This window comes from Bacillus rossius, chromosome 5 (assembly GCF_032445375.1).
Source record: "Bacillus rossius redtenbacheri isolate Brsri chromosome 5, Brsri_v3, whole genome shotgun sequence".
Taxonomy (NCBI): Eukaryota; Metazoa; Arthropoda; class Insecta; order Phasmatodea; family Bacillidae; genus Bacillus; species Bacillus rossius.
In genome coordinates, this window is record NC_086333.1 from 39,891,717 (window position 1) to 39,914,345 (window position 22,629).

At 41.0% G+C, this 22,629-nt stretch overlaps 1 protein-coding gene across 1 annotated transcript in view; it reads left to right on the forward strand.

The window, feature by feature from the left end:
* Nucleotides 1-22,629, forward strand: part of LOC134532240 (voltage-dependent T-type calcium channel subunit alpha-1G) — a 248,321-nt gene that overhangs the window by 213,556 nt on the left and 12,136 nt on the right. The window contains exons 25-29 of the mRNA XM_063368661.1: nt 3,675-3,867; nt 6,911-7,060; nt 12,199-12,360; nt 16,520-16,738; nt 21,353-21,545. Of these exons, the coding sequence (XP_063224731.1) occupies nt 3,675-3,867; nt 6,911-7,060; nt 12,199-12,360; nt 16,520-16,738; nt 21,353-21,545 (917 nt within the window). The remainder of the gene's footprint in view (nt 1-3,674; nt 3,868-6,910; nt 7,061-12,198; nt 12,361-16,519; nt 16,739-21,352; nt 21,546-22,629) is intronic.

Below are 22,629 nucleotides of genomic sequence, written 5' to 3' on the forward strand. Positions count from 1 at the left end.
TCACATGCGAGCGGCGGAACGCATTGACGCTGAAGAGACCGGAAAAATTCGCGGGTCCAATGACCTCCAAGATAGATTCCACCATCCTCTACACACTCGGGCAAATGCCGACTGTTCATTGGCTGTTGACTTGTGAGTTGTCTCGACTGGGCAGCCTGTGATTCGACACTTCTACGAGTGAGGGTCTCTAATTGGCCCTCGTTACTCCAGATTAACAGTGAACCAATGGCAGAAGCAACACTAAGGTATACTTATTTGAATTGTAGCATATCACGAAATGAATCCGCGAATTTTTCAGGTCTCTAATAATAAGCTGTGGAAGCTAGTAACATTAAAAATAACATCAGTCATCAGCTTTCTTTTTGTTTTGTCTTTATTTCATCACCCCTCGCCTTTTTTTATTCGTCGCATATTAGTTTTCACGGCAAATATCGTCGCTATATTGATAATAAATGCTATTTACTGTGTATAACAATTCAGGCGTGTATCCATATTTAAACACAATTTCCATGTCATGGTCACTCACTACAAATTCGTTTTCTGTGTTAACACCGCTGCTTTGAGCTAAGGAACCAATATGGCAATAATTCACTTTCGTTATTTCGAGCAAGAATAATGATTCATGATATGGAAAGAGGTAACAGAACATAAATGATATGACATGTTTTCCGGCAGTAGTAGGCTACTAAGCAATTATCGTTTTAATTTGAAAATTATTTCTTCCAAAATATAGGGAGAATTCTTGCACTGTAATTTTTTTTGTAAATGGAACTAAAATCATTATGTAAAATTATAGATATTTGGAAATGTTTATGGTTTCATGAAAGCAACTGCAACAATACAAATCCGCAGTAAAAATAGGTTGGGATTCTTACCCCGGTATTTATGCTTTATGTTGTCTCAATAAACTACATTAAAGTTATTTGTAAACCGTTTCCTGAACAGCTTTTCATTATTATCTGCGCATTATAGTAAACATAATAAAATTAAGTACAGTTGTTGAATATTCGATTATCTTCTTCATTGTTTAAATTATTTATTTATTTATAAAACATAAATCAAAATGTAACATTTTGGAGCAGTTTCCGAAAGCGCAACAAGAAACATTCAGCATTGCATGCAAAATGTGTTTCATAGTTGCGAAAATAACCATAGCAATGTGTTGTACAAATTTAAAATATTTTTCTTGTAGTATTAAAAACAATTTCTTGGCAACTCCAAAAGTACCTTTTGTAAAAGTAAAAAAAAAAAGTGTGATATAATATGTTTTGCCTCGGGAAAAAAAGTGTTGGGTAATATCAAATTCCTTAACTTCCCTCAAAAGCCAACAGTAATTGCATGACTGCACCAGTCGCTTTTGAGTGTTATGTCCTAGGTTCGGTGCAGATAATTCCTGCGTCACTGGGGTCTTGTACCTATGACTCTTTGAACTCCACCTCAACCTCAACCTTATAATTAAAGAGAATGATTATTTGGGGGTACGAAGTTCGGCTACAACTATGACCATAGAGTTAAAAACATATTCTTGTGCCTAAAACCATGCGGAATGAATAACTCCTTAAATTTACTGTAGTGCTTCACGCAACTATCAATAAAAATGTGTAAATCATTCTTTAAAAATCACCTTGCGATATTGTAAGGTAGCCAATGTATAGAAAGATAATTTAAGCAAGACTGCCATATGTTTGCCTACCTATTTCAATTAATCCAACAAAACTGTCAAATTAAAGCAACAAAGAGTGTTTATGTTAAATTTTTTCTGTTTTTGAAACGAACGAGTAAACCAGCTACAGTTAAATTCTAAACTCATTCGAAAGTCACAAAATTTAAGTATAAACTTAAGGCATTGTACATCGATTGTAAGGAAAGACATTAAGTTTACAGGAAACCATTTTATAGCATTACAGTCCTAGTGTATTGTTAAATGCTTCCCGTATTTATTGTGCTCTGGAGTTTCCCAGCTCCGCCCAAAGAACAGTGGCCAAATGACAGAATCAGTTGAAAACAATGCGTGCCGCACACGCCTCTCTTCTCGTTTGTTTGCAGTTCCACTATCTGCAGTAACGCAGTTGCCGTCACTTCCAACGAACGTAATTTGTTTGCCTGGAGGTACGAGCGACCTGTTGCGCCTCTTCTTGGACGTCATCCAACCAACCACTCTTTCCCCACGTCGCTGCCGGCTGAATACTTCTCGCTCCTCTTACCTTCGTGCTCCACCGACTTCGTAAACGCTTGTGTGATTTCTCATGCAAGATAGGCTTCAGATAATATCGCACGTCCGTACATTTCTCTGTTCAACCTGACTTTTTTTTTAAGTAGCTACAGCTGCTCGGTTTATTTAACTTGCCGGATTACATGGTGTGGGACTCCCAAGGTAGAGCTGAACTAACACCGCCGAAACTAGCTCCCTAGAACCAAAGGGAAATGGATACGCCATTTCATCGTGACTCGGTGGTGTCTCAGGAGGAGCTACAACAAGAGGCTTAGGCAACCCATCCCAGCATCATTGCCACCCCCAACCCCCCTTACCTAATCAGCTAACCTGTGGTTGACTCAAATGAAACCCGATCCTTAAGAGTACCGCACAGTGGTTATCCCAGCCTAGTACATCTCAACCTGACAACAACCAAAATCTTCACCTCACTTGTCCTGGGTTAAAAATCGTTTAAAATTCTGGTACAACAATAAAGTAGGGTAATCCTTTTTGACAGGTGCTTGGGAACATGGACTTTGTCGAAAGATGGTTTGTAGCTAAGTAGTTCTGAATAATATCTAGCAATACCTGTATTTTATAATTAACTGATTTTTTTGTCTCACATTAGTTGTTTTCACAAAACGCACGACTTTTTAATGTCAGGGCAGGTGAAATGCAAACAGCACATCCAAATAATGCAGTAGCATCTCGTACGGCTGTCAACCAAGAAGACGAGGGGGAAAAAATTCAGTGGTGTGACTCCAATGTTTTGCAAACTAGAGTGACCTATATGTGTTCCGAGAAGTATCACTGTTCTTAGGCACAGTAAAACTACTTTTCAAGTTTCGAGCACTGAGCTTTTTGTATGTGGGCAAACGGAACAGCCATTTGTAGAAACCTCAAAAAATAAATTTTGCAAGTAAACCTGAAACCAGATACTTTATATTTCACGATTTGAATGATGATTATTGTTAATAATGAATTATTTTTACTTGGTCTTCTATAATCAAGCTTTTAGTAAGGAAAAATACTTTTAGTGTCTGTTTTTTTTTTAATTTTCGGAGTTGGTATTGTGGACTGAAATCTGAGAAATAGATATATTAATACAATCCTCTAAAAAGCGCCTAAATGTGAGACACACCCAAACTTTGTGATAGTATAATTTAATTTGTTTTATATTCTGTGCCATGAAACACGTTTCGAATTTGACGGTTCTCAATTGTAGTACCAATAGTCTACGCATCATGCTGCCAATGTTGTTCTGTTAAAATAATTTGTAAAGAACTCCATGTGATTGCCAGTGTTCAAAGCAAACATAAAGCATTCGTTTTCAAGTAAAATTTTTGTAATTGGTTACCACTCACTCTAGTCATAAAAAGTGTCATATTCTAGACAAGTTACATGACGCAGGTTCTGTTAAAGGTATGTAATGGAACGAATGTGCTGAAGAGCAATAGCTAACGGAGCGCTCTGGCGGCAGGTTCCGGAGGCTGTGCTGCTGGCAGGTGGAGCAGCGGTGGTTCGACAACGCCGTGCTGCTGTTCATCGGCCTGAACTGCATCACGCTGGCCATGGAGCGGCCCAACATCCCGCCCGACAGCGCGGAGCGGCTCTTCCTCGCCTCCGCCAACTACGTCTTCACCGCCGTCTTCGCCGTCGAGATGTTCGTCAAGGTCCGCGCCCCTCGCCGCTGCACTAGTGCGATCCTTGTCTTCCAGGGCACGTGCGGACTGGATACTGGTGACGATGTAGATCGAGCCTTGTCTTTCAGGACACATTCGGACTGGATACTAGTGATGATGGAGATCAATCCTTGTTTTGCATGTTGTTTCTAATGACGATATAGATCGATCCTTGTCTTCCAGGGCACATACGGACTGAATACTAATTCCGTAGATCGATCCTTGTCTTCCAGGCCACACGCGGACTTGTTACTAATGACGATGTACATCGATCTTTGTCTTCCAGGGCACATGCGGACTTGCTACTGATGAGCATGTACATCGATCCTTGTCTTCCAGGGCACATTCGGACTTGTTACTGATGACGATGTAGATCGAGCTTTGTCTTCCAGGGCAAAAATGAACTGGATACTAATGACGATGTAGGTCGATCCGTGTCTTCCAGGGTACAAACGGACTGGATACTGATGACGATGTAAATCGATCCTTGTCTTCCAGGGCACATGCAGACTGGATACTGATGACGATGTAGATCGATCCTTGTCTTCCAGGGCACATGCAGACTGGATACTGATGACAATGTAGATCGATCCATGTCTTCCAGGGCACATGCTGACTGAATACTTATGACGATGTTGATCGATCCTTGTCTTTCAGGGCACAAACGGACTGGATACTGATGACGATGTTGATCGATACTTGTCTTCCAGGGCACATGCGGATTGGATACTGATGACGATGTAGATCGATCCTTGTCTTCCAGGGCACATACGGACTGGATACTAATGATGATGTAGATCGAGCCTTGTCTTCCAGGGCACATGCGGACTGAATACTAATGACGTAGATCGATCCTTGACTTCCAGGGCACATACGTACTTAATACTAATGACGATGTAGATCGATCCTTGTATTCCAGGGCACATACGGACTGAATACTAATGAGGATGTAGATCGATCCTTGTTTTGCATGGCATATACGTACTTAATACTAATGACGATGTAGATCGATCCTTGTTTTCCAGGGCATATACATAGGCTAGTTAATACTAATGACGAATAGAACTAATCCTTTTTTCCAGTGCACATAAAGACCACTGCCTAGTAACATGTAGACGAATCCCTGTCTTCTTGTTCGCATAAGGATCATATACTTGTGACTATGTATACTTGTCTTCCAGGACGCATAATGATCATAGACCAGTGAGGATCAAGACTGATGCTAGTGTTTTAGTGCGCATACGATCCATTAACTAGTAATGCAGTAGACTGATCTCTGTATTTCCAGGGTGCATAAGGGTCATAGACCAATGAAATGGAGGACTGATCCTTGCTTCTTGTTCGCATAAGAACTATAAGACTAGTGACAATGTAGTCTGATCATTGTCTTCCTGTGCGCATAGAAATCATAGACTAGGGATGATGTAGACTGATCTTTGTCTTTCTGATTGCATAAGAACCATACACTAATAACAATGCAGGCTGTTACTTGTCTTCCTGTTCGTATAAGAATCATATACGATTGACTTTGTTTACTGGTCCTTGCATTCCAGGGTGCCTAGGAACCATAGACCAGTGACGATGAAGACTGCTCCATGTGTTCCAGTGTGCATAAGGTCCATAGCCAAATGACAATGCAGACTAATCCATGTATTCCTGCTCGCATTGAATCATAGACTAGTGGCAATATAGTCTGATCATTGTCTTCCTGTTCGTATAAGATTCATAGACTAGAGACGATGTAGACTGGTCCTTGTATTCCAGGGCACATGCAAACTAGAGAATAATGACTTTGTAGATTTAACCTTGTCTTTAAAGGCTCATAGAGACCATAGACCAGTGACGATGTAGAATGATTCCTGTCGTCCAGTAACTAATGTTTCCTGAAGTAAACACTAAATGTGATATAAAGTGATGTTGGATATAAAAGAGTACTTTATGTCTTTTTTTTATTTGACTAAATTAGTGAAGTTTTATTACATCAGTTAAAATTTTAAAAATGTTTTGGTAAATTTTTTTTTTCAGAAATAATTTTAGTTCTTAAATAATCAAAAATTGTTTAGATATCCACATGATAATACATCAAGTTTACAGTAAATTTATGCAATTTAATTTTTCATATTTAATTATAACAGCATACTATCAAAAAACATATTTCTTCAAAAAATGTTATGCCAGGTGTGAAAATATTAATTAATTCCAAATAATATTTTAATATTTCTAATTTAATTTAGTGTAGAAATCATTATGTTAGCTTAAAATAAGTTAGTAAACAAACGTTAATATTAAAGATTTACCGTTATGTTGAGAGTTGGGAAATATTGCGTGTCTATCTCAAATGTCATAGGAAATAGTATTTTCTGGCAACAACATTGCAATAAAGGTAACTTTTTGTACTTTCGACATTACATGTTCCTTAATTTTCACGCTACAAAAACAAACAAAAGTTTAAAAATTTTAAAATACGGATTAAATCTATTAACATTAAAGACTATAATTCCCATAATTTAATGTATGTATTCCGTTCCGATTAGATTAAACATGCAGTGATATTGAGGACGTTTCAAAAATTTTAAAACGGATTTAAAAACAGTCTTTTTAATAATTCTTGCAATAGAGAAGATTGATAATGAACATATTTATGGACATATACCACTGCCATTGTGGGATGTTTGGAACTACTTAGAAAAACTGCAGTTTTTAATTATTTGTTTCTGATTTTTTTTTTTTCAAAAAATAATAAAAAATGAATGAATGGAACAAATTAGGTAAAAAACTTGCAAATAAAAAATAGAATATGATACACTCATTTCCTACAATTGTAAGAAATATTTGTTTATACTTACGTTCACATTTACGAAACTTTTTGACATGACACCTCAGATAATTTTTTTTTGTGAAGGATTTGGTGCGTGATCCACGCAGGGGTAAATTAAGCATTGTTCGTGCCGACTGTGAGAGAACGCCCCGGCAGCGACGGGTGATGTTGAGTGACGAGCCGACTGAAGCCGGCACGGCGACTCCTGTCCGGCAGGTGGTGGCGGCGGGCATGTTCTACGGCAAGGAGGCCTACTTCACGTCCGGCTGGAACATCATGGACGGCTCGCTCGTCATCATCTCCATCATCGACCTGCTCATGTCGCTCCTGTCGCACAGCAGCCCCAGGATCTTCGGCATACTCAGGGTAGGCTGTGTCGGCACACGCGGCCACGATATTTCAACGTGAACACATCTGCCAGGGTCGCGGCTGATTACTGCAGTGATGCCAACTTGGAGGTTTTCCCCCCATATTAAGGGGGAACCAAGATGTAAAGGTTTTTTTTTAGGGGTACATTTATTTACGGGTATTTTTTAGCGGGTACATTATTTAAGAATTTTTTTTGAGGGCGTGAAATTAAAGTGTATATCTCGATTTTAAAAAAAATTAAAAAAGAACAGCAAAACAAATCGCGCTGGTGGCTGAATTTCACACTACGACAAACAACAACTTGCTGGTCTAGAGCAACGAATTACGTTTTCACTTATACCGCTTTTACCGTTCAACGTTTTCACGTTGTCAGTTGTCACGTTTAGGTTGTGTCGGTTAGATTGTTGTCTTACTCGCGAGTTTTATTGGATTGCAAATACGGTGTACAATGAAAACTGGGGGGGGGGGGGGGGGGGATTATATATATCTCGAGGGATTTGAAGTTGGTCCTAGGGGAAAAGCTCTGTATAAGTTGACATCACTGGATTATTGTCGGGGACGCCTGCGCTCGCGCTAGTCCGGGTGAAGTCCGCCATCTAAGTTCTCTTCCTCTTCCTGCAGAGTCTATTCCGTTTGCCACCGGTGAGTGTCACCTTTATGGGATCGTCACAAGCTGTTCTCTCTTCTCATCGCAATTTCTTGCAATTCCGAATTTATAATCGCCTTTTGCTTCGACATTGTAATTTTTCGTACTTCGTAAGTTCGTCCCACAGATGTAATATCGTGAACATTTTTAAAGCTATTTAAAAAAAAATTAGTTTTTAAAGTTCACGAATTTCTGCAAAAAAAATTTTTTTATTGAAATTGATTATCCCATGTGTATAATATCAGCTCTCAAAGTGAGTGAGTCACACGGACTCAAACATTTCGAGCAACTTGCCTATTGTTATTAGTGACCTGTAAGTATAAAAAAAACTCTTTATAATGGCGCATGTGTTAACCCTTACTCTACCTTCATACATGTGCAACTCATGTACCCTAAGCCTAGTTAACGTTTTCAAATCTATCATATTTTTCTTGTAATCAATTTTATAAAACGGCATCACGATTTATAAGACGTATTCAAAACAGTAACTGGAATCCATCATTTTTAATTATTTCAATTTATTTTTATCTTGAATTTACATCTCGTCAACGGTTGTAATACGATGGTCGATTTAATACTTTTTTAAAATCATTGTTCCTCCCGTGGACAGGAAAAATCTGAAAATAAAATAAAAAAGTCTGACCAAACTCAAGTAATTGAAAATGTGTAATAAAAATCTGAAACCACAGGTAAACTAAGAAAATCTAAGTACAAATCAGTATTAGTTGTTTTTTTAAATTCTATGCAGCATCTTAATATCTTATATCTGGTATGAATTAAATAATCAATTTGTGTGCAGTTAATAATCCGTATCTTTGACATTAATTAAACGCAAATGACACAATACATTGTTTATTACAGTCAGGTGTATTACAGGGAGGTGTAGTGGCGGTAGCAAAGAATGGACTCGCATTCCGAATAAAACCCGGGTTTGAATCTTGGTCAGACCATCTTGCCTGATAATCGTAACGGTATCCCTGGTATGTATCGCTGTGTGTTGCCGTCCCTAATGTGCCGTCCCTAATGATCTCACCATCGCCGGTTCGTAGAAATATTCCGAATTATAGTCTAACGTCTAACCTGCTTGGCACGAATAGAAAAAAAAATGTCTTATTTCTCTACTTCACATAGCCATTTCACACATAATTTATGTATTTTCCCTTAAAATAATGGTAGCTGTTCATCCTGAACAAAAAATTAATTGTTCTTTATTTTCAACCAAAAATTAAATAAATCTATAAATTTTTAGATTGATATTTTAACTGGTCATGAATTGTTTTCTAATATTTAAGTTGATGTTTCATTTACTCTAGTAAATTATTAAGATTTATTTTTCATGTCTTTATTTATATTTTAAATCACTCCATAAACCTATCAAAAGATTAATTTATTGTATTTTTGAAACATGCACAATTGAAAATAATTATATAGTTTTATTACATCTTATATAAAGCTCCATATTGCCATAATTTTTATGTAGACACTAAGTCTACTGACAGCACTCAATAAAGAACTATATATTAAGAGGGTAATATTTTTTCTGAAACATAATGTGTTGATTAAAATTATTTTAAAAGGAAAATAATATATTATATTTAATAAATGTATGGTCAATTGGTAAACATGCAACGTTTTGAGGGTAAACAGAGCTGGCCATACAAAAAAAAGGGATTGAGAGAGTTGGCGTAGTTGTAAAAACATCAAAGTCTTTCACTATAAAGGACCCGAGTTCTTGTACCTGCCAGGCGATCCTGATTTTAATTGTTTTTTTTCTTCTGAAATCCCTCCAGATTTATTCCGGGATGATTTCTTCATTCAGGATCCCTGGTTTGTAGTTTCCGTGTGTTTGTAATTCCGTCTCCAATGAGTGACCTTGACATCGACTGACCTTAGCACTAGAACCCAATAAAATGAACAGCCGCACGCGGTTCAAACGGCTTTGTGTGTTCTCCTCGAGACATGCGTGGATCCTCGGCAGGAAGGTTCGCTGACGCGTCACTCCCACGTTTCGAGGTCTGGGGGCTTCTTCTAAGGACTTCCCTATTCTTCGACACGGCTTCAATCCAACCACGTGGAGTCCGTTCTCAAGTGTTCCCGTCGCCTTGGGGTTAGACCTCGCCATCTTGCATGTTTCATATTAAAAGCTTGCTGCGGGATGCAGTACAGGACTATTACTAGAAATTTTGACTCAGACTATCATAGTATCTAGCTGTGAACCCTTGTTGAAGTCAACTTTGGACAACTGCAGCGGTTACATGCTGGAGCCTGTCCATCAACACCAGACTATTGCCCCTAATTAAAACTTGAAATTATATTACCTAAGCCTAATCACGCCAAAGATTAATATGAATATTTCTAAATAGTATCAATTATTAAATCAATAAACAAACTATTCATTTCCTTCTGGCTATGATGTGAGGCGACTTGTCTTAATGTTCTGTGACGTACTCATTTAAAAGGTTTATTTGATCCACTTTCCTGTGTTGATTCTCATACAAAATCAGTTTCAAATCATTTTCCTGGTAAATACAAGTAAAGTAATAATGCTCACAAATACAAAATGAGGCATGAAAAAAAAGGAAATAAACACAACGACAAACACTGCCCACATAAAAACCTGTATTAAAAAGAAAACTCTCAAAACTAAATTTCCCTTATGCATAAATTGTTTGGAACTTCTTGCAATATATAATACCAAAACACATAGTATAATGGTAAACTGAGGATGGGTAAGACACATTTTAATTGTGTCCACGTGTACCTTATAACTAAAAATTCTCTCATGATTTGACTACAGAATATTTTAAACCGTTTATGTCGGTAATGACAAGTTATTTTTTTTTACCTAATTTGCTTGTGATTCATCAACGGAATTAATTTAAGAAGGAAATGAGATAAGGAAATGAGAACCTCAAGAACAGCACTGTGCATGAGGGTGAGACGCGAGGCTTGTGTCGTGACTGAGGCGTGTGCGCAGGTGTTCCGGCTGTGCATGAGGGTGAGACGTGAGGCCTGTGTCGTGACTGAGGCGTGTGCGCAGGTGTTCCGGCTGTGCATGAGGGTGAGACGCGAGCACTGTGTCGTGACTGAGGCGTGTGCGCAGGTGTTCCGGCTGTGCATGAGGGTGAGACGCGAGGCCTGTGTCGTGACTGAGGCGTGTGCGCAGGTGTTCCGGCTGTGCATGAGGGTGAGACGCGAGGCCTGTGTCGTGACTGAGGCGTGTGCGCAGGTGTTCCGGCTGTGCATGAGGGTGAGACGCGAGCACTGTGTCGTGACTGAGGCGTGTGCGCAGGTGTTCCGGCTGTGCATGAGGGTGAGACGCGAGGCTTGTGTCGTGACTGAGGCGTGTGCGCAGGTGTTCCGGCTGTGCATGAGGGTGAGACGCGAGCACTGTGTCGTGACTGAGGCGTGTGCGCAGGTGTTCCGGCTGTGCATGAGGGTGAGACGCGAGGCCTGTGTCGTGACTGAGGCGTGTGCGCAGGTGTTCCGGCTGTGCATGAGGGTGAGACGCGAGCACTGTGTCGTGACTGAGGCGTGTGCGCAGGTGTTCCGGCTGTGCATGAGGGTGAGACGCGAGGCTTGTGTCGTGACTGAGGCGTGTGCGCAGGTGTTCCGGCTGTGCATGAGGGTGAGACGCGAGCACTGTGTCGTGACTGAGGCGTGTGCGCAGGTGTTCCGGCTGTGCATGAGGGTGAGACGCGAGCACTGTGTCGTGACTGAGGCGTGTGCGCAGGTGTTCCGGCTGTGCATGAGGGTGAGACGCGAGGCTTGTGTCGTGACTGAGGCGTGTGCGCAGGTGTTCCGGCTGTGCATGAGTGTGAGACGTGAGGCCTGTGTCGTGACTGAGGCGTGTGCGCAGGTGTTCCGGCTGTGCATGAGGGTGAGACGCGAGGCTTGTGTCGTGACTGAGGCGTGTGCGCAGGTGTTCCGGCTGTGCATGAGTGTGAGACGTGAGGCCTGTGTCGTGACTGAGGCGTGTGCGCAGGTGTTCCGGCTGTGCATGAGGGTGAGACGCGAGGCCTGTGTCGTGACTGAGGCGTGTGCGCAGGTGTTCCGGCTGTGCATGAGTGTGAGACGTGAGGCCTGTGTCGTGACTGAGGCGTGTGCGCAGGTGTTCCGGCTGTGCATGAGGGTGAGACGCGAGGCTTGTGTCGTGACTGAGGCGTGTGCGCAGGTGTTCCGGCTGTGCATGAGTGTGAGACGTGAGGCCTGTGTCGTGACTGAGGCGTGTGCGCAGGTGTTCCGGCTGTGCATGAGGGTGAGACGCGAGGCTTGTGTCGTGACTGAGGCGTGTGCGCAGGTGTTCCGGCTGTGCATGAGGGTGAGACGCGAGGCCTGTGTCGTGACTGAGGCGTGTGCGCAGGTGTTCCGGCTGTGCATGAGTGTGAGACGCGAGGCCTGTGTCGTGACTGAGGCGTGTGCGCAGGTGTTCCGGCTGTGCATGAGGGTGAGACGCGAGGCCTGTGTCGTGACTGAGGATTGTGCGCAGGTGTTCCGGCTGCTGCGCTCACTGAGGCCGCTGCGGGTGATCAACCGCGCGCCTGGCCTCAAGCTCGTCGTGCAGACGCTGCTGAGCTCGCTGCGGCCCATCGGCAACATCGTGCTCATCTGCTGCACCTTCTTCATCATCTTCGGCATCCTCGGCGTGCAGGTGTGTCGCAGCTGGCCCGACCTCGAGCCCGACAAACACCTCACCTAGTGTCACCTCCCCTGGAAACTACAATTTCTTCCCCCTCTTCTTCATAGTTCTGTGCCCCGGGAAGTGCTACACTAGAAGGTAGTTTTTTTTAATAACGAGCGAGAGATGTGATATCAGTAATTACAGTTTTATTTTCAAACACAATTGAAGACGAACATAAAACACTGATCTTGTTCTCAGGTTCATACACTTGTTCTTATAGAACAGTTGTACGAATAAACGACTGACTTTCTGTAAATACAAAAAATATATATATGAATTACTTGCCTACTAATATATGATTTAACTCAAATTATTTAAAAGACCTTTTCTTTTAATATAACGTTTTGTACAGACATTATTATCTGTAAACGTAATTAAGGCTGTACAATAGTGTATTACAGTTCAACTGTACTTTATTTAAGACTGAACTTTATTAAATACATCGGCTGTCATAAATATATACACAGCAAACGAGTTAGTGACAGCGTGAACAAATTTTAAAATTTTTTAAAAATTACTTCATTATAAACCATTTATTTCGTGCAATTTGAGATAATTAATTATAGTTCAAATGTCTGCCAAATTGCGATCACCAAATATTATAACATGATTTCTGAGAAAACGATGAATTGCTTAAAAGTGTATTTTCCTTGGAATAACTCCCCTAGCTTATACCCTCTCGCAATGGTTAGTTTAAATTAAAAATTTACTCGCCTTCTATTACGGCGTCACAGTTTGGTGCTGCGCAGATAAGCCCTCGCAGCGAGTGGAGCACTCGCTGTCTGTACTCGCTCCGCGATGTCCTCGCTGCCTTGACCCCGCTCGTCGCTGCGGTACCACCGGCACTCGCCCCTAGACTCTCCTGCTGTGTCTCGGCTGTCGACTCGCTCGGCGATCTTGGGGATGGCGAGTAGAACTCGCAGCTGCACCGTCTCAAACTAATTCACGTGAATTACCTCGTGCATGACACTCGTGTTCCGTACAGCAGCGAACGCAGCTCTTTGTAAAGCGAGTCTATTCGCTCGTCACTCTTCCTACGCCAGTCGTGACGTAAAGAGTATACTTAAATAATTTAGCAGCCTGCACCTTATGCCTGCCAACCGTATTTAAACAACCGCCTTACGTATCAAAAGTCTCTTGAATGAAACGGTTTTTATTTTCCAACAGAGCCTTTCAGTAACAAACTGCGATACTCTTAATTTGCTCTTACAAACTCCATCATTGTTTCCTTGGTTTACTTGCTGCCAAGTTCCCGAAGTCATGTCGTTCGTACTGCACATGTCCCTTGCAAACGTAGCTTGCTTTTACTCGTTACTTCTTCGCTACCGACGTACTCGTTCAAGGTTCTGCACTCGTGCTCGGCGAAGATGGGCTAAGTCCTCGTTGCAATATAAAAATCGGTGTCTTACCAGACGACAGTGGCTAAGTCCAGCTGAGTCCTCGATGCCGCTCTGTCTTGCAGCTTCACGTTCCGTGGCAGCGGTCTGGCGGCAGCCGGTGCGGTGTGAAGGCAGCTTCGGCAGTAGCTTGTGCTCGGGCAGTGGACACACACTCTCTCCTCCTCTGCCTCTGCTTCTTCTTGTTCGCCTGCTGGGGTCCCCTATTTATACCAGCAAGCCTCGTAACGAACATTTCTTTCTAGAATGTCCCATACTGTAGACTCAACTTGGTCACGTGGCAATGACGTCAGGGTCGGCGCAGGCAGGCAACTTCTGAAAATTGCGACGGGCCCGCGCGGCGATTATATAAGGCGATATTGACAGGAGGGTAGCCTGCCATCAGGCGGCAAGAAAGACGGCTAGCCTGCCTCCAGGCGGCAATACTAAGTCGCTTACGCAAAAATTTATATAATGCGTTACACACGTAACACTCCATTGGATGTTCTGAAGGATTAAACATCATGATTAATCACCTTCTAAGGACGTGGTTAGTCGGGACTCTGAACTATTTCAGGTAAACATGTTCAACATTTGCGTGCGATTACACACAGTCTGAATATGTTTCGTTCGATGCCATTTCTCATTTAACCAATAAAGTTTGGAAAATTAGTTCGGAACAGAATCTCTTTTGCATAAGCCTCTGATTAGCTGTTGAGTGTTGAGAGTGTAAACAGACCTTAGCGGAAAACGCAAGAATGAGAGTGTTCCTTGCACATGTTCGTGTATTATTTTACCGACTGCAACAGAAAAGATGAACAGGCAAATGGTAATTCTCTAACATAGGTACACTTGGCTCAAATAAATAGGATTCACAACACATTAATTCTATGACAGCAGACAATCGGTTTTGAAGTAGAAAGTAGTTTATACCAACTGCCATGAAACCGTACAATTTCGCGTTTGTAAACATGTTTACTTAAACCTGTTCACCTGAAGTTGTTCGGCGTTCCGTGTTACGCGCATTAAGTTTCCATAAAGTATATTCCATAAAAAAGTTTACCCTGTTCAAAGTTGGTAATGATTTTAAGTGTTATAAGAGACAGTTTTATTTATTACATAAATATATTACTTAGAAATATTGTCTAAAGATTAGTGCTCTCATAAAGAAATTCAATTATATTTACATAAGCATTCCATGTATTTAATTGTTTTACAAGAAAAAAAATATGTTTATTGTAAAATTTTTACTAAAACTCCCTTATAATTAATTTTTATTTTGCTTAATTACACTACCTATATAGTTACATCACATAAATGAATAATTAATTCATCTGGCAATACAAAACTGTGATAATAAACCAACTCTCTTGCTAGCATACAATCATTTACATGTCCCCGATACCTTATAAATAATGGTGCTTTACCAGTTTATACTCCACCTTACAATCTGGACCCCTTGTTATTCTGCAATTGAATATGTTTCTCATGGCGGTCCAAAAAGCCAAGTCTACTGGCACGGACGAACCATTTTAAGTCACTACCTTAGGTTTATCTACGACAAGGTTATCAAATTCCGGTAATGGTTAACTTCATACGAATTCTAGCCAGAGTAAAATATAAGTATACTTTCAATTGTGATGTTGATTTCCAAATATCTTAGCTCTCGTTATACGGCATTTGGTAGGAGTAACTTCGATAAATAAAACGGAAGCCTGTAAAAGCAAATGTTGGACAAAGATGGTGTACCCACGAAACGTGTGTATAGTTAATTTCATAAAGATTAGGGTGCATACCAGAAGTTTTGGTGAGCCAAATGAAACTTTTTTATATTAAAATTACCATAAAATAGATTTGGTAAAGTTAAATAGTCATATTGAAAAGGAATTCAAGGTTCTAAAATACGTTAACAAAATGGCATATTGTTGATAATACATAGTCTTCTATCTTCATTTAATTGTCCCGACAGGTCAGTGGCAAAATGCGCGCTTCTTAACGTTAAGGGACGGGGTTGAAATCTCGATTCGGAGATTTTTTACTTTTTATTAACATTATATAATAATTCAGATCAACAAGGCTAAGGTCTGTTTCAAGAAAGTATTCACTATTCACACTGATTCCGGTAGTTTGATCCTAAACATATGTAAAAACATATATTTAGTTTTATAATGTGTCTTAAAATGTTTAATATATAGGTTTAATGTATTATGTTTAATATATAAGTGTTAAAATTATAATATATATAGTGTTTAATGTATTAGTAATTACACACACGTAGTGTGTGTCAATTTTATAGTATGTTAATAAAGCGCGAGACAAAGTTGTGACGCGTGCCAGGTTCACGGGCCTGCACGGCCCCAGGCGTCTAGCACGCATACCTTCGGGGTTAGAGCGGCCTGGCCTAGCCATCCCCCTGCCCTCGCGCCCTCTTTCCTAGGCGCCTTTATCTATCCCTGGGTGGCCTGGGAATTTCGCGGGCTCACTGAGGCCACCGCGTGGGGTGGAGTGAATAAGCGCCGATATTCTGGATGCTTCTTGCGTCGGGTCGGCCCTTGATCACGCGACACGTCACAACCACTCCAGTCAGTTCCAGAAAGACGGCCAATATAAAAGCGGCGATGCCATTGGAAGTGGGACGTTCTTTAACGAACAGCCTGTATTTCAAATGGCGAAATGGAGCTGCCTAATGCCGCGCAAGCGTGTGGTCAGCAGCCACGTGGGGCACGCAGGGGGGTGAGTGTCGGGCCTGGTAGCTGTTCAAGGGCGCCTTCTACTACTGCGAGGGCCCCGACATCAAGCACGTGCGCAACAAGACCGACTGCGAGGCGGACCCGCGCAACGCCTGGGTCAACCGCAAGTACAACTTCGACGACCTGGGCAAGGCGCTCATGTCGCTGTTCGTGCTGTCGTCGCGCGACGGCTGGGTCAACATCATGTACACCGGCCTGGACGCCGTCGGCGTGGATCAGCAGGTCAGTCCCTCCACTCCCCTCCCCTCCCATAGTTCCCGCGACCCTGCCCTGGCACCGGAGGCACCACGACAGAGTTCTGTCTCTAGACGTGGAACATCCAAGAAAATACTCTGAGGGAGAATGAGTGGGGCGAGGGAAAAGTACCATAACGGAAAACTACCATAAATTAAAAGGACGAGGGGGGAAAACTGCCATATTTTCGTATACACTCCATGGAATGAGTACCACGGCTTTTCTCTCAGAGTAGTGTATAGAATACGTCGCTAGGTAGCGCTGGCAACACCAGCAGTTTATTTGGTTCACTTAACAAAGCCGTGGTACTCATTCCATGGAGTGCATACGAAAATGTGGCAGTTTTCCCCCTCGTCCTTTTAACTTATGGTAGTTTTCCAATATGGTGATTTTCCCCCCTGTTTCGAAAAGCCCAAGGGGAATACTTCCATTATGGTAGTTTTCCATTATGGTACTTTTCCGCGCCTCCGAATGAGAAGTTATTTTTCCATACTTCGTTTTTGAACGGTATACATTTAAAATAGTGAAAAAAGCGAACGCGTGTTTTCAGGATAATTTTTTATACAAAAATGAGGCAGAATGCAGTCTTTAGTTCCAATAATTTACTGGAGGCGCTCCAAAGCAGGCAGAGGATTGGGACAGGTGCCGTTAGGTCGGGGTAATATGACTGCTGTTATCAGCAGTCACCATGGTTGGACAGGAGAGCAATTTGAGCAACGGGGCTTTGCTGTGGAGACCTTTTATGAAAACGGGGAAAGAGTAGTGGCGATGCAGAAGGCTCTTCGCAGGCAGTTCAAATTTTAAATTTTAATTCTAACGACAGTGTTCCTGACCATAAAAAACATTCGGAAATGGATCAGTAATGTAAGGACAACGGGATCTACATTTACTAAAAAAACCAGTCGGGTGACATAAACGTGAGAGAATTCCCTAAAACATCGAGGCATTTAGGGCGTTTATTGAAGAATCTCCAACGCTTTCTGCACCGAAAACACGCTGCTGCCTTTGTAATATCGTTCAGAACGATAAGGCAAATGTTACACACAGAACTCTAGTTACACCCCAACAAAATCATGATTTCACAGAAATTGAACCCACAAGGCTGGGTGAAACGCAGAGATGCTTGCAAAGCAAACCCAACAGCTGTAGCCCCTGGCGCTATTGTGTCGACAAGCGACTGAGTGTATTTTCACCTCAGCTGTACAGTAAACAAAAAAAATTTCGTTACTGCTCAACTGCAAAACCTTGTGAACTGCACCCAAGACCACTTCACAGCCTGAAAGTGAAGTTTCGTGCGCTGTGTCCTCGATAGGCATAATTGGGCCTTATTTTTTTTTTTTTTTTAGCGAGGAGGCTCAACTGTGGCTGTGATTTTAGCACGCTATTGTGAGATGCTGGAGAAATTTTCACGCCCCAAAATGAAAGACTATGACAGAGAACATGACACGGAAGTACCAGGTGTCTGGGAGACTGATATTTTTTTATTTCCCGGCGATCAAGGTCCCTCTTCCCCGAGAATCTGTGGCAGAAGTAGCAGCCTCGTCCGCCCAGTGGTTCTCGAGAAACAGCAATTTTTCTTCATTCGTGGTTGATTTGGGATAAATTAATATAATTATTTCATCGATGGAGGACTCCCTTGCCCAAGAATCTGTGTATGGAATCGTATTCCTCTCCGCAGATTGGTTATCAATACGTAGCCTCTTTAATAACTGCGACTTGGTACTTCGACCCCTCTACCGAAATCATTCCCTCGGCGATCAAGGCCACGACACACCGGGAAAAACCTTGCGCTCGGACCTTTTGTCTTACCCTCGGCCCATACTGCCCGTCGTTCTTGCAAAATTTTGCAAGAAATATTTCCCGGCCGTCTGATCTCCTTACGAGGGTATTTTCCGTGGCCCCTTTGCACCCCGGATTTAAACACCTGTGAGTTTTTTTCTAGGGGTGTACCTCATATCTGCGTTTACAAAGTTCGACCTTGAACCCTGGAAGCTATGATGGAGGCAATTTTTGACGTAATCATCGGAATTCCACAATATATGCTAGCAATAGTGGGGGGAAATTTTGTTGAATGGCTCAATAAGTGCATCGCCCGCCAAGGCTATTAACGCCATGCAGATCATACTTCTTTAGATTAGTAGCTCCATCGTTGTCCTCTATTTTGTAAGTGGGCTTGACTTTACAAGTTCTGCCGTGTCTTTTTAAGAAACTCTCTTTGCGTAAACGACTTGCTACACCGAACAAAACTTAGCATTTTGCGTAGTGGATTTTTAACACAGCAATTATTTTTGTGTTGTCTGATTTTCTTTCTCAGGACGAATTCTTTGCTGCAGTAGTTACACCTGAGTCCTTCCGATACAGCTGCAGGCAACGAACCAGGATCCATGTTAGCTTCTGAGACTAATACCAGATGCATATTGAGATTTTTAATTATAAAAAGATACATATATACGAATTTGAGTAATCCATTAGCGAGTTAATTTTTCTTTTTGACTCATGGCCAAGTAGTTCTGCTTTTCAACAACAGATTTCGTCATATGTTGCGTGGAAATAAATAAAAATTATTTTTCATTTTGGATGCGGGGTGCTCACTCACGATCGCAAGAGAAGGAGGTCTTTGATAGACATCAAGGAGAAGGATATTCGTCTTGCATGATAGTGTTTCTCGGCAGTTTTAAGGCATTTTAATTGGCTTAGTAATGAACCTCTTTTGTTTGAAATCCATTTTATTAAAAATTATTGTAAATGCTGATTTGGTAATAGGATTTCACTAATTATAAAAAAAACCTGAATAAAATTGTTTGTCTCATTACGAAAAAAATAAACGCAGAATCTGTTATCTTAGAAATAACTAGAAGCACTTGGAGAATATCAGCAGCACACGGAGTAAACCAACAGATGTCTCGCCAAAAATAACCAGGAGCACACGGAGAAAACCAACAGAAGTCTCACCAGTTATAATAAAAAAATATTGACATAAATAATTGGGTGCACACGGATGAAACCAACGCACGTATGGCTGGAACACTATGTTGATGAATAAAGGAGAATTTCACAAGCTAACAGAAGTTAGCTGGCCGCAGCAACAGACAAGTCTCTTTCATCCAGGCTTTTGCATTAACTTTGAAATTATTATTTTTTCATATAAACTATGTGGCTATCGTGTTGGAATTGAGGTATTTAGAACAAAATTACACCAGAACAAATTATCTAGTTTATGCTATTTGAACACACGTTCCTCGCTCCATGCGTTTCTGTTACTTTGCATGCGCTAACTCCTTATTCCTCTGTCCTGCTGTTTCATGTAATATTAATGTATTTTTAGTTATTGTATCCCAGACCTAAGTATGTTTAATATATTAATTGGTCAATTTAATTAACTCAGTACTGGCTTGTATACAAACGTGGACGAAAATCTATCAAATCAATTATTTCAATAAATTGTTTTTTAAATGACTTCTGGAATTTTTTTCGAACCTCCAAGTTTGTGAATACAAATTTCCAATATGGCGGCCATTATGACATCGTCAGTGGCCATTATGACATCGTCAGTTTACTGGAGGCTGATCGATGAGGAGTTTAAGCTGTTGAAATTATTTATTAAATAAGTAGTTTTTACCTAGAATAAACATTTTCGCGTCAGTCAAGGATCTAACCACGAACTGGAATCGATAGAATCCATAATTATTTTAAAAATATATTATTTTAATGAATAATTCATTTATAATTATTATAAAATTTTCTCCGATTATCTAGCTTAAAAATTACGGATTTCCAAATGGCTGCCTAGACAGTTGACAATATGGCGTATGGTAGATGCAGAATTTAAGCAGTTTTTTGGATTTTGATCATGATTTATAAAATAAATGTTATATTACCTAAAATTAACTTAATTTGTGCATCGAGAAGCATTGAACCAAGGACGGAAATCGATTTAATCAATTATTAATTGTTGAGTGATTTTTTTTAATGAATATTAGAGTTTTTCCCGAATTTCTAGCTAAACAATTACATATTTAAAAATAGCGGATTCGAAAATGGCGGATGTGGCGTCGTCCAAGATGGATATCGAGGTTCGATCATAAGCATCAAGAGGTGCACACGCCCGAACATAGTCTAATCTTCACAATTGGCAAGCCAACAAGCCATCAAGCCATCAAGCCGAAGTCCCATAAGAATGACATGGAGCCAAACTCGTCTATTATATACTACAAAGCGCAGCGCTCACTTTTCGTTGATTTCTTCCAGATGGCAGACCCCCGTCTGGCGCTATTAACTCGTTTAGAGTAATTATTTATATCGTTGTTGGACGTACAAAGCGTATTGGTGTACAAAATGAAACTATAAAATAGCAAAACTATCCTTGAATACATATTGTATACGTTAATGAACATAATCTAAACTTAAAAAGTACTTGAGAAAATTAGAAAGGCTTTTTTTTGAGCGATGGTGCTGCTATCTCGAGATTTTGTCGTAACAATTGTATCGATAGTTGTGAAACGTCCGCTAGAATGTGTTGTAACCAGTTTCTAGCTTGGCGCTGGGAACCAGCCCCCTCCCTGTTTGTTGCGCCCCTGAGCGGGATGGTCGGTGTGCCGGCAGCCGGTGGAGAACTACTCCGAGTGGCGGCTGCTCTACTTCATCGCTTTCATCCTGCTGGTGGGGTTCTTCGTGCTGAACATGTTCGTGGGCGTGGTGGTGGAGAACTTCCACCGCTGCCGCGAAGAACAGGAGAAGGAGGAGCGCGTGCGTCGCGCGGCCAAGCGCGCACAGCAGATGGAGAAGAAGCGACGCAGTGCGTGCGCCCCCAAACACCCCTTACCCCCCCCCCCCCTCCGCGCCCCACAAAACTACCTCTAGGCAGTGTGTCCACAAGGAAAAAAATATTTCGTACCAACTTAGGCGAGAAAAAAAGTACTAGATTAGAAAAAAAAAGTACTAAATTATAATTTGTTATGGTTTTTAACAATTTAGGAAGTTATTATGACATTGCAATGCTCGAACTTAAATATCGCACCACACACACATGCATTCCAGAGTTTTTTTTTTAAATGATTACGCTTAATAATAAAACATATTGGAGTTACAATAATATTATTATATTAAAGAAACATGTACTTGATCTGTACTAAACCACTAAAAATGTTATAAAAGTACTAGATCTAGTACGAAAGTACTAACTGTGGAGACCCTGCCTCTAGGGCCAGCGGTTTCCCAACCCGAGGGGTACGTGGGTCAAACCACTTTTTGACGTGACAACGTCTAATAAATCGATGAACGCTGGCTGCACGCACGAAAAGAAGTGTCACGTTACGCACATTGTCCCGTTACGCGATGTCCCGTCACGCTCATTGTACGCTTGCGCCGCATCTATCTCTCTCCCGCTCGATTGGAACAACCATCGAGTTGACTTTCTCGAGGCACATTTAAACTTGAAACACTCCCATTCGTTTCCTACTTTTCCTATCATCGTCCTATCCTTAACATAATAACACGTATTGGAAGAAGTTAAATAGCAAACGTGTATAAAAGTTATAGTTAAAATAATCCCTTCGTTAAAGTAATAAACATATTTGAATTAATAAGTGCAAATAAAAGTAAATATATCAATTAAATTGTAGATTTCATTTCACTCCTTCTTTGTATCAATACAAAATAGTGATAATTCAATAAAAATGGTTCAGTTTTATTCATAAAAGTATGCAATCAATTCATCAATGTTTTGTTATGACGTTGTCACGTTAAAATATCGTCCGTAAACCGATTTTACAGACAACCATTTTTTTTTTTTTGAAGGAGTTGGGATTCCGCCAAAAGAAAAGTTGATCATGATATTCTCTGGCCGAAAAAAAAAAAATAAAAAATTGGTAACAGTTGCT